Genomic DNA, 13,056 nt, shown 5'->3' on the forward strand with positions numbered 1-13,056 from the left:
CGGTTCCCAGGATCCTGCAATGGTATAAGCTGCCTCAGAAAATCTATGGACGCATGCAGTGAGTTGCAGCGAAGGTATAGGACGAATGCGTGTAGCTCAGCCCCCCCTCAAAGTGTCCCCTCCTGTCACTTCGTTTGTGCTACTGAGAGGAAAATTGACTAGTAGCGAAGAACTGTGCCCCAGTGCTCGCCATTAAGATTCGGGACTGGCGGCCCCCGTTCCCAAACTGCTGGCACTGGAGTCCAGTTTGCCACACCCGCTTTTATCGATCGCATTTAAAGGTTCAAAGGCAGCCGAGTGGAGCCTGGCACGCGCGCGCTCCTACGTTATGTGCACGCGCGTCCCGAACAGACGCTGCAGAGGGGGAGCTGGTGGCCGCGCGTGACCGAACGACCGACCGACCGAGCGAGCGAGCCAACCAGCCAGCAGTGCCGTGCTGTGCCGTGAAGGAGCCGGCCCTGGCGTGCCCTCCGGGTTCCGCAGTCCGCTCTTGGGTGAGGTCGCATTCGGAAATCAAACGAAGAAGAGAGAGGCGAAGCGGCGCTGAAGTTGTCGCAGCCGCTGCACTGCGGGCTCCCATTTCCATCTTCATGGGCAAAGTGTGGCAACAACAGATGTACCCCCAGTACGCGTTCTACTACCCCCAGTACCTGCAAGCCAAGGTACGTCCGCAGTTTCTAAAATATGCCTGCTGGATGCGTGCCGCTGCCTTCGCAATGCGCCATGGTGGCAACGTTACGGTAACGGGCTTTGGCTTTTGGCTCGGAGGCGCGCTGCAGTTTACTTTCCGTTAGTATGACAGCGTGCGTTGCTCGGGCACGCGCATCGGGGTGGCTGGTGGAGCTTTGGCTGTCAGCAGAGGATGTCACACCGACTGTCACCTAATGCAAGTGGAGAGGATAGCGAGGCAAAATTGTCGCAGTTTGGGAACTTGCAGTGTGTCCTGCGTTGCTTTGGGTGCCTCGGCATTGACATTGGTCAGGTGGCAGTGCAATTTTGTCAGTTTGATTTCTTTCTTTTTTTTTCTTTACCTAGTAGGTCTGGTGAGGTAAATGGACCAGGAACGCAGCAGATAAGAACCCAAGGTTAAGTTAATGACCACCTTCTCCCTCCTGTCCCTATATTGTACTTCTCTTTGTCCTCTGCTCTAACAAGAAGTTAATTTTCAACCAGCATAAAATAAATATTACTTATGTAGCCATTTGTTTGAGGGCTAAAATGAGGGGCTTGGGTGCCTCCACCTGCTATCTGTGCTTTTCTGTATCTCTAGGAGATGCACTTGAGCTGATAAAGTTAGTGCTCTCTGACCCCCCCCTTTAAGTGGTCTTCATCCACATCTCATATTGTGACGACTTTTTAGCCACTTGCCTGGAAATGCGCAATTTATGAAAATATCTTCTTGGGGTAAGAGTAAGATGTACAAGCAATGGAGGGCAGCGCATTAAAGATCTTAACACATCCGACTCTGCCAAAATGACATGACAAGAGGGTCCTGGATGTACAAGCAGGTTGAGTTTTCTCTTCAGGCCTGTGAAGTTTTGGCGCAGTGAAGTTGGCAGGCTGGTTCTGCTTTGGAGCCATAATGACAATGGGTGTGATATTTTGATAATTAACAAAGATGGATGTGCATTTACATCTGATAGAGTGGCCAAAGCTGCTTTAAAATATACTACTTTGTGTTGTTTGGCACTTCTGGCAAAAAGGGTGATGTGTCACCGAGTGTGAATATGTGATAATTAAGGGCCATAGCTGTCCACTTCTCTGTCACCCTGCAGAAGAGGAACGTTCTCGACTAGAGAAGCGCACTTTTTGGAAAATGCCTTGCAGCGGTTGGCAGGTGTCTAAAGCCACTTCACTGAGGGTCCGGACCGCTGGGGCTCGGCTCTTTCAGTCTATGTGACTGAGCACGTGGGGCTCACCGCTCTCATGCTGCCTATGCTGCGGTGCCTGGGAATCGATCAAACTTCTGAACCAATTATTAACAAGGAAGGTGACCTTAACAAGTCAAGCTCTGCCAAAGAGATACTCATTACATGAGGAGAGCACCATGGACGCACAGGCAGGTGAAGTGGCGAGGCGGCGGTGGCTTGGGGACCGACGTGAATTCTTGCAAGCATCCAGCTCCATGGCCCCCTGGTCACAGGACCCATTTAATAAAACACGCCACTTCATATTGTTATGTTTTTTAATGGATCGTTAGGACCCAGAACCTCGTCCATATCGACAAGACTAATAGGCCTGGGGAGCACTTGGCGCTGGGGGGGGGGTGCATTTGAAGTGCCAGCCAGACGTCCGCTGCTGACACCTGCATTACATTTTAATGAAGGGCTCCTTTAGGGGTGCACAGTCCTTCATTTTTCAAACACAGTGCATACCCCCCCAGACACCTCCGATGTTTCACTTGGGGGTCTTTAAGTTGTTGAGGGGCGCAGGTGCTAACTAAGATACTGACTGCCATGTCGAAAGCTGAAAAAGGAAATGCAGCCTTTAAGTGCCGATATGCTGCATGAGGCAGAGACAGAGGATGTGGTGCCTTCAGAAATGCAATTTACAATTTATTTTTGTATAACCGAGAAGTGGGCTTTAACAGCCCACCAGCCTTGACTCTCTAAGAAGACAAGGAAAAACTCCCCCCCAAATAAAACCCTAGTAGGGAAAATAAAATGGAAGAAACCTCAGGAAAGGCAGTTCAGAGAGAGACCCCTTTCCAGGTAGGCTGGGTGTGCAGTGGGTGTCAAAAAAAGGGGGCTAAATACAATAAAATACACAGAACAGAACACAAGTAATCCTCAATACATCCATCCATTTTCCAACCCTCTGAATCCGAACACAGGGTCACGGGGGTCTGCTGGAGCCAATCCCAGCCAACACAGGGCACAAGGCAGGAACCAATCCCGGGCAGGGTGCCAACCCACCGCAGGACACACACAAACACACACTAGGGCCAATTTAGAATCGCCAATCCACCTAACCTGCATGTCTTTGGACTGTGGGAGGAAACCCACGTAGACACGGGGAGAACATGCAAACTCCACGCAGGGTAGACCCGGGAAGCGAACCCAGGTCTCCTAACTGCGAGGCAGCAGCGCTACCACTGCGCCACCGTGCCGCCCTTATCCTCAATACAGTATGATAGTAAAATAAAAATATAACAAGTACAGAGCAGTAGATGATATCACATAGTCGTCGGACCCTTCACTTTTTATACATTTTGTTACAATATGTTTCAGCCTTATACTAACATTGTTTTACATTTATTGTTTCCCCCCATCAAACCACACTCAATATTTCAGAACGAGAATGCAAACGAAGAATTTTAGGTATTCTTGCAAATGAATTAAAAATAAATAACCTGGGACAGCCCATTGACACAAGCATTCAGACCCCTTTACTTGATGAAGTTTCTTTGATCGAGGGTCCAGCCTGCCATCTTCTTGGGTTCGACACGGCAAGCTTTGCACACCTGGATCTGGCGATTATTCTGTCTTTCCTCTCTGCAGATTCTCTGAACCTCTGCCCGGGCTAGATGGACACCATCAGTGGAGAGTCTCGTGGGGATGGTCAAGTCTGGGCTCCGGCTGGGTCACTCCACAGCATTCACAGAGTTGACCCTTGGCCACTCCTGTGTTCTCTGTGCTTTGGGCTTAGGGTCCTTGTCCTGTTGGAAGGTGAACCTGCAGCCCAGTGTGAGTCCCACAGCCCCCTGGAGCAGGGTTTCATTAAGGGTATCTCTGTGCTTTGCTCAGGTTGGCTTTTCCTCATCCCTGATTAGTCTCCCAATCCCACAGCGTGACGCTCCTACCACCATGTTTCATCCCTTGATCAGCGCTTCTCAACTTTTTTAGTGTTATGATGCAGTGTCTCCTCTCTAAGAGTGGGGGGTGGGGGGTTAAAGGCACTAGATAGATAGATAGATAGATAGATAGATAGATAGATAGATAGATAGATAGATAGATAGATAGATATGAAAGGCACTATATCAAAATAGATAGATAGATAGATAGATAGATAGATAGATAGATAGATAGATAGATAGATAGATAGATAGATAGATAGATAGATAGATAGATAGATAGATATGAAAGGCACTATATCAAGATAGATAGATAGATAGATAGATAGATAGATAGATAGATAGATAGATAGATAGATAGATAGATAGATAGATATGAAAGGCACTATATCAAAATAGATAGATAGATAGATAGATAGATAGATAGATAGATAGATAGATAGATAGATAGATAGATAGATAGATAGATAGATATGAAAGGCACTATATCAAAATAGATAGATAGATAGATAGATAGATAGATAGATAGATAGATAGATAGATAGATAGATAGATAGATAGATATGAAAGGCACTATATCAAGATAGATAGATAGATAGATAGATAGATAGATAGATAGATAGATAGTTATGAAAGGCACTATATCAAAATAGATAGATAGATAGATAGATAGATAGATAGATAGATAGATAGATAGATATGAAAGGCACTATATCAAGATAGATAGATAGATAGATAGATAGATAGATAGATAGATAGATAGATAGATAGATATTAATAATTCAGAGCACGTGTGTTCTTTGTTTTCTCATTGGCCGTCAGCTCTCAGACGCATACAGCCCGCCTCCCCGACTAAAGCGTAAATCAGACCTGTTTGATTTTATTGTAGCCAATCGCAGACTAGCTGAACGGAGCTGCTGGACGTGTCACATTAGGTGATCGGCTTCAGAGGTGGATGCCACCGAGTGCCTAAGATTATGTAAATGAAGGCTCCAACTGAAAGTCACTGGAAAAGTCGCCTAATGTGTCACGGGCTTAAGGCTCATCAGAAGTATGTGTTCTGAACGAGGATGGCCGTTATGTGTGAATCAGGAAAAAAAGAGAATCTCGAGAGCAGGCGTCTTCTTCTGATTTTTGTTTAAATTCTCGTTGACTTCTAAAAATAACTTACACACTGTGATTATGGGGTTTTACAGATCAAGAGCTCCTTTGGAACTTGATAAGTTTATAACGATGTTGAAAATAAGTAGCGTTCACCAACAGCACGATTTTGTTTTTCTTACAGTTGCCTCCATTTTGTGGAGTATTTGCGGATGGTTGCTATGCTGTTGCTAGGGAAGGTCAGCCGGATGTATGTGGTGCGTAACAAATCTGGGTCAAGCGTATAAAGGTCGTGTTATGCACTTCCTGCTTGTCCTTGATTGAATTCAACCCAAACCTTAAACCATTTATTCTTTTGTTGTTTTGAAATATTTTTGGTTAACAAATTCAGGCTGTTCTTTGTGACTTCATTTTATGATTTACGTTTTGACTCTGGTTACGTGTGTGTTTACTGGTGTTTGAAATGTCTTTGTCTATGTACTGTGGCCACCAGGGGGTGCACCAACTGCCCAAACACAACACAAACAGATGCCAGGCATAGGTCTCTCCAGCTCACATTTATTGAGTGGGAAACACTTCCCAAATCGTTTCCCACCAGTTCAGCAGCTAGCACATTAGAAAAGCACCAGTCACAATATTAAAACACTTTCTTTCACTTCTGTCTCTCCTTCTCTTTGTCTTTCCACCTCCAATCCTCCTCCAGCAAGCTTCATCCTTCCTCTACCTCCTGACTGCCCGAATGAAGTGAGGGGGCTCCTTCTATGCTGCACCTGGGAGAACTCCAGATGGTGTGTTAGGGAGGTCTGGAAGCACTCCCAGGTATGGTGTAGTAGGGCTCTGCTGCTCCCCCTGGTTGCCCCCATGGAACCCAACAGGGTAGTGACAAACTCCAACTCCCATGGAGCCCTGGGGGGATCTGTAGCACTGCCCTCTAGGACTGCAGGTTAGTTGCCCTGGCTGTCTGTCACAGTAGGTATGTATGCCCAGTATGAGCCAGTGGGCACAACCCCACAGATGTTGTGTAGAAAACAAGCTTACCAAAGTAATTCCATTGATTCCAATGAATGTTTTTATACTCACCATGAGCTTCAATGTCTTAAGCATTTTTTAAAAAATGCAGTATATTCCAGTATAAAATGTTACAAGTCCAAGGAGGTTCTGCTCAAGCTTTATAATACACTGGTGAGGCCTCATCTGGAGTCCTGTGTGCAGTTTTGGTCTTCAGGCTACAAAAAGGACATAGCAGTGCTAGAAAAGGTCCAGAGAAGAGCAATTGGGCTGATTCCAGGGCTACAGGGAATGAATTATGAGGAAAGATTACAAGAGCTGAGCCTTTACAATTTAAGCAAAAGAAGATTAAGAGGTGACATGATTGACGTGTTTAAAATTATGAAAGGGAATTAGTGCAGTGGATCAAGACTGTGACTTTAAAATGAGTTCATCAAGAACACGGGGACACAGTTGGAAACTTGTTAAGGGTAAATTTCACACATACATTAGGAAGTTTTTCTTCACACAGAGAACAACAGAAACATGGAATAAGTTACCAAGTAGTGCGGTAGACAGTAAGACGTTAGGGACATTCAAAACTCGGCTTGATGTTTTTTAGAAGAATAAAAGCGAATAGGACTGGCGAGCTTTGTTGGGCTGAATGGCCTGTTCTCTTCTAGATTGTTCTAATATAATAATCAATAAAAAAATATTGCTTCTTGTTGTGAGTGAAATGGTCTTCATTGCAGTTGAGAGAGGACCAGTTGGCCCTGCAGTGTTCTCCGTTACTCTTGTATGTTGTGCACATGTGCAGTCTCAGCTTTTCAGGTGGATGACAGCATTTGAAGGTCGTATTAAAGTGAGGATTGTGTCGCTGCTTTTTTCTTTTGTTGTACATCTGCACTTTGAGTTCAAGCATCTCCCAGTCAAGGCCATGTAGCCCCCTCCAGATAAGGTGTCAAGAAGTCCTCCAGTGAAGGTGTTCAAGAAGTCCACTCGTCTTCATTCCCTTCAATACCAATGTACTCACACGACATTACACTGCACCTTAAGTTTAACTCAAACCTCCCCACTCCCCGCTCAGAAGACCACACTAAAGCTGAATGAGCCACCATGGAAGATAAGATAAGCCAGCAGTAAGATGCTCTTGAGTTACAGAGTCCTGGTGCGGGAAGGAACAAGTGTGTCTGTCGAGGCGGCTCAGCATCATGGGGCGGACAGTCTGCTAGGATTTTTAAATAAACTTTAAAGCTTGCTTATGGCACTCGTGTCCTTCCCTCACTGCAGGCCTATGAGGCTGGTGACACGGAGGTGAAGACCCGCGGTGTGCATCCGCCATACTAAAGGACAGCAATTTAATAAACATCTGCAAAGGAGAGCCTCTTTAAAGATTGGATCACTTCAGGACGCAGTCAAGTGCAATCGATTTCTACATTTGAGAAGGCGCATCTCAGGGTAGACGATTGCAAAGGTCACCGGAAAAAGACAGACTTTGTCATCCCGAGCCGCTGAAGAGCCACTCAGGTAGGGGGACCGAGGTCTGCTTGTCATCTCCTAGCCAGTTCATTCATCAAAGTTAACTAAGTGGACGTCAGCCGTGGAGCCATGCGGCCCTTCTCTGCTCCTCCTCCTCCTCCTCTCTTGTGAGTTCCCGGTTTTTGTTTTAGATTTACTGTTCAAATCAGGCTGGTGTGTGTGTTTGTGTGTGTGTGTGTGTGTCTAATGTAACGTGACACTTTTAAATCCACTTAACCTGAGGAGGAGCCACACATCCTGTCCGTGCAGAACCCAGAACTGGACGGGTCACCAGTCCATCACAGGACATTTGAGCGTGTGTGCGTGTGTGGGTGTGTGTGTGCGTGTGTGTGTGTGTGTGTATGTATGTTCATGTGTGTGTGCCTTCTCACTAAGACTAAAATACAAATGTCAGTTTTATAAAGCAGGACAGCTATGGCACCCATTGTGATTATTCAGTTACATTTGCTTGAATAAAGTGCCTTTCATAATGGGCACTCCACAGAGCTCATTACCATACCACATGTACTGGGGCTAACACTGTAGCCCCTCCGTCGAGTACCAAACTGGGAAAGTAGGGGCTGCTGCCTGTCTAATCCCGGGAAGAACAGCCGTCCGTACGGATCAGTGATATCCCATTTTCTCTGTTGCAGGCTCTTTCAGAGTGGGTAAGTCATTCTTAAGGCTGGACACCCACCCATAGTGATCCAGTAATTTCCCCCATTAAGACATTTTCTCTGTTTTTTGCTTTGCGCCCTCCCCCCACCCTAACCTATCATCAATGGGGGAGGAGCTAAAGCTTTAGATTCATCAAATATTTCAATCTCCGCTTTTCAAGTGATCTCGACATTTTAGGGTCCCCTGACACCGCAAACATTGATATCTCGATGATGGGTGCGTGTCTGTCTGTGTGTCACACTTTCGAGAGCTAAAATGAATGGAAGGAAAAATACCAAACTCGAAAGTTAAGCCTGTTATGAGATGACAAAATCAGGCAAAAGAAAGAGGCGTTCTAGAGGAACCCTCAAATACCGTAATTCTGCAATTAATTGTGAATTCTTCTCGTCAGTTGCTATCGTTATGACCTATTTTATGATCAGAAAGGTCAGCATCAGAGGTGCTCAATACTGTAATTACTGAAATGCCACATAATAGTTCAGGTAACTTGATTCCTAGGGTGCAAAGCCTACTGACGCTCACGTCCAATTCCTTTTCCATTGGAGGGTCTTTTAGAGTGGGCTGCTGTCCTTAAGGCTAGCACCCACTCTAGACATGACTCCCATCCATAGTGATCCAATGATATCCTCCATTAAAACGTTTTTTTCTGTTGGAGTGTCTTTCAGAGTGGGCCCTCATTCTTAAGGCTGAAACCCACTGTGGACTGGACACCCACCCATAGTGATCCAATAATACCCTCCATTAAGAACATTTTTTCTGGTTTTTTCCATTGGAGGGTCTTTAAGAGTGGGCCATCATTTGTAAGTACAACACCCACTCTAGACATGACTCCCACCCATAGTGATCCTGTAATATCCCCCATTAAGACATTTTTTCTGTTGGAGGGTCTTTCAGAGTGGGCCGTCATTCTAAGGGCTTGAACCCACTGTGGACGGGACGTCAGCCCATCGTATTATCGTTGGTAATCCTGTAATATTCCTCATTAATAAGTTCCTTCTGTTATTTCCAGTTCATCACATTACCATTAGTGATCCAGTAATATCCTGTCATTAATAAATTCCATCGCTTTGACAGTCAGCAGTCACTTTAGGGCAGGGGTGTCTAACTCCGTTTTACTGAGGGCCGTAAACAACATTTCATAAACCCACCACAGGCTGGAATCTGTCAACAAACACCTAGCACCACATTTTCTTTCCAAACAAGACACATGGCCACCTCTTTACTCATCATGGGGATTCTGCCTGGAGGGTTAGGAAAGCAACCAGCAGCCACTGTGGGCCGAAATCAGCACTGAGTGGAAAAAGTGACATCACCGCATAAATGTGACTAAGAAGGGCAGTCTGGACACAGGCGGGGAATTGATAACCAAAGCGAAACACGTCTGCCAACTGCTGCATTAACACTGCGTGAGCGGGCCGGGGATGGAGCACATGCAGAGCTGGTCACATTAAACACGAGTGGAAAGGCAAGTGCGTGTTCTCTCCACATAGAACAATCGAGTCAGTGGGAGAGACAAAAGCATCACGTCGGGTGGGCAGCGTCACGACTGGTAAGGCCATCTGTTGGGAGTCTGCACTGAGAGCTCATTGCTGCACCCACCACATGCCGAACCACCTGGATTGGGACCCGAGTGCAACGGGTGACGTCCGTGCAACCTGAAAGAGTGACAGCAAGTGGAGCTACCGTCTCCTTCATGAGACCATGACAGACAGGGACCCCAATGGTGCTTATAGGAACATTTAGGGGGTGACAAATCCATCAGTAACTGTTGCCATTGCCAGTCTTGTCGCGCAAGTCTTGGTTAGAGCCATGGTGTGGCGAAAGGGAAAGTAGGCGCCCTTCTTCAGTCCAAAAGGATTCCACTAACATACTGGTGTACTTTCGGTTGAAATCCACTGCTTCAAAGTATTTGAGTACTCGCGATGTCTTTCGGTATGGTTTTTTTTTTCTTTTAGATTTTGTGCTCCCGACTTCTTTTTACAACCCATTTTCTGTTGTGAGTTGAATAGGAATAAGTATGATACTTCCAAAATAAAAATGATTTGATTTTCTATTTTATTAAATGTCAGTTCAAAATTCATTATTAGAATAAAGAAAAACCTTCGATCATATTTTCTTTTTTTTCAATTTTTTTAGCCAAATCTATAAAACGGTATACAGTAATCCCTCACTTATCGCGGGAGATAGGTTCCAAGGCCGACCGCGATAACTGAATTTCCACGAAGTAGGGACACTATATTTATTTAATTATTTAACGTGTATTTGGACGTTTTTAAACCCTCCCTGTATTGTTTACAACCCACCATTTACTCTATTAAAAACAGGGACAACTGCTAAGCAATATGAAATCGGTAGATAAGTTTACACTTACTGTATAGCGAAGTACACGTAGCAGCTTGTAGGCTGTCATGACGTCGTCGACCTTGTTGCAAAGATTCCTAAAGCAGATTCCATCCAGACTACTGCCTTATCACGTCCACTTGCAACTCGTTTTGCACCCTGATTAAAGGACACTGCGGCCGTAGATCTTATATGCTTTTCCTCCTTTTTAAATAAAGAGAATCGATGTCCTGCAGCGGTGTAGCTGTTCCCTTCCTTCAACATATCCAAAACTTTTACCTTTTCTGCAATCATTTGCATCTTCTGTTGGTGCTTGGACACGGCCCCTGAAGCATTAGCACGTTAATGATGAATGAGTGAGATGAGACTTCCTGGTTAATGCAGCACTCCGTCGCTGAGCCAATCAGCAGCACACAGGAACTTAATTGCGTGCTCTGATTGGGTAGCTTCTCAGCCATCCGCCAATAGCATCTCTTGTATGAAATCAACTGGGCAAACCAACTGAGGAAGCAAGTAAACAGACCCATTGTCCGCAGAAACCCGTGAAGCAGCGAAAAATCCGCGTTATGTATTTAGATATGCTTACATATAAAATCCGCGAAGTCGTGAATCCACGAAAAGTGAACCGCGAAGTAGCGAGGGATTACTGTAAACTAATATATTACACAAAATTAATTTTCCTTAAATAACAACAGAATCACACCGAGAGCTTAGAGATACGAATAGACGTGATGGTCATGTGGACATCTGGCCTTTAATCCATCAATGTAAGGACTTCAAGTTGCCCTGATCAGGTGGTGTTGACGCAGATGGCCACCACAGAAAACCGGATTTTAGGTGAATAACAGCAGAAGGCCGCCTCACCACTTCTTTTAAGTTTAGCTCTATGATTTATAAAGCAGACCCTCATTTGAAGATCTAAGGTTACGATTTGGATTGTAAGGTGAAAGATGATGGAGTGAGATTATTTAAGGCTTTGTAAACCATAAACAGTATTTTAAAGTCAATTCTAAATGGCACAGGTAACCAGTGCAACAAGTCTAAGCCTGGGGTGATGTGCTCAGATTTTCTTTTCCTTCTTAAGATTCTGGCAGCTCCATTCTGCACCGATTGATGTCTTTTTTGGGTGGTCCTGAGAGGAGTGCGTTACAGTAATCTAATCGACTAAAAACAAAAGCATGAACTGACGATAAGGGACGATGTCTGTCAACCCTGGCTAGGCCTCCTAATGGGCTTCGACTGGCACTGGTTGCCATTCAGTTTCAAAGATTAACCCTCCCCCTTGGGGTTCATAAACTTCTGGGTCATCGGCATGACACTACAAATAGCTTCCGTGTCCAACTTTGTTACAACTTTCTAACGGACCCTTGGCTGTGTTACTTTGCATTTGATTTTGGTTTATGTTTATGGATCTCGCTCGTGTCTAACCCTTGATCTGATCACACAGCGCTGTTGTTTTAACCTTGGCTTTCATTTTGATTTCTCTTCACAACTCCTGTTGTTTGTCTATAGATGACAGAACGTGTAGGAAGACTAGCCAGGTCGGCTGTTCAATAGTGTGTTTAATATTATTTTTTTTGTGTTCCACTTAACTTTATTATGGATTGGAATGTTACGATTTCTTCTACTGAATTAATACCAATGTCTGGCATAAGTTTCATGTGCATAGTTGCGTTGGAAGTATGTTTAATGAGAACAATGCCAACGTGCTGAACGCTTATTTCCCCTGCTGTATCTGAATGGTTTGAAACTCTTATTTTGAAATGTCAGGGACTTTTATTTTTAACTCACTTCCTTCCCACTTGTGTTCCTATGAGGTTTAAAGCAAAGATTCATCTTGTGCTGAATGTGTGTACAAGTACTGCAGTAATTAATTAATAAATATAAAGGACAGTCATTTTCCGAGTAAATGATCGAATTGGTGAATTACAAGTCCAAGTTACACTTATCATCTGCTGTCACTAGCGCGCCCGTCTAATGAACAATAACACTTCATTTAGTCCCCCTGCGACCTTGTATTGGAATAAACGGATTCACAAAATGCATGAATGACAGAATTTCATTTAGTGATAATATCAGGTGCTACATTGTAGATTAAATGAGACTTTGTATTAAATTAAATTTGAATTGCCAGTTGCCTGCTGCAGCTCAGTCACATCGAGAAATCTGAACGGAACATTCAGGCAAGAGTGAGCATAGCCGGCATCCAGTCCAGGGTTGGGTCCTCTTTGCACCTACAAATCGGCTCTAGCAGAGCTTCTTAAACTTATTTTTTCTTGCGGCCCAATCTTGCCCTTCCTTAGTGTCTTTGAGACCCGGTCCTGGATGACCGTCAGATCGGTGGTGGGGGGGGTGTCCCCCTCGGAGAATCACCACCGAAAGTCAAAGCTGTTACCCTAAGAGAATCGCCACCAACAGTCATAGTTGATTGCTTAAACAACCAACAGCAACCCATCGCAAGAAAGGCACATTACAAACCGAACGCGACCCTCTACTGTTAAACACAACAGCACGTCACGACCCTGTGCGACCCAAAAAGTGGCAAACCATAGCCCAGAGTTTAAGAAATACTGGGCCACTGACTGGCCCCTTCTCTGCCCGGGGAAGTGGGGGAACATCACCCACCCCATGGTGGTGCA

General features: G+C 44.9%; 1 protein-coding gene across 3 annotated transcripts in view; it reads left to right on the forward strand.

Annotated features, from left to right (window-relative positions):
• Positions 1–369: 369 nt before the first annotated feature.
• The window catches only part of LOC114655431 (RNA-binding motif, single-stranded-interacting protein 1-like), a 510,690-nt gene continuing 498,003 nt past the window's right edge, over positions 370–13,056 (forward strand). Inside the window, exon 1 of one of the 3 annotated variants that reach the window (XM_028806410.2) lies at positions 370–662. In XM_028806410.2, coding sequence (XP_028662243.1) covers positions 591–662 — 72 coding nt within the window. In that variant the 5' untranslated portion in view covers positions 370–590. The remainder of the gene's footprint in view (positions 663–13,056) is intronic. The other 2 variants (XM_051930584.1, XM_028806409.2) reach the window with 2 other exon arrangements.

The sequence above is a fragment of the Erpetoichthys calabaricus genome, chromosome 8 (assembly GCF_900747795.2).
Source record: "Erpetoichthys calabaricus chromosome 8, fErpCal1.3, whole genome shotgun sequence".
NCBI classification, from domain to species: Eukaryota; Metazoa; Chordata; class Cladistia; order Polypteriformes; family Polypteridae; genus Erpetoichthys; species Erpetoichthys calabaricus.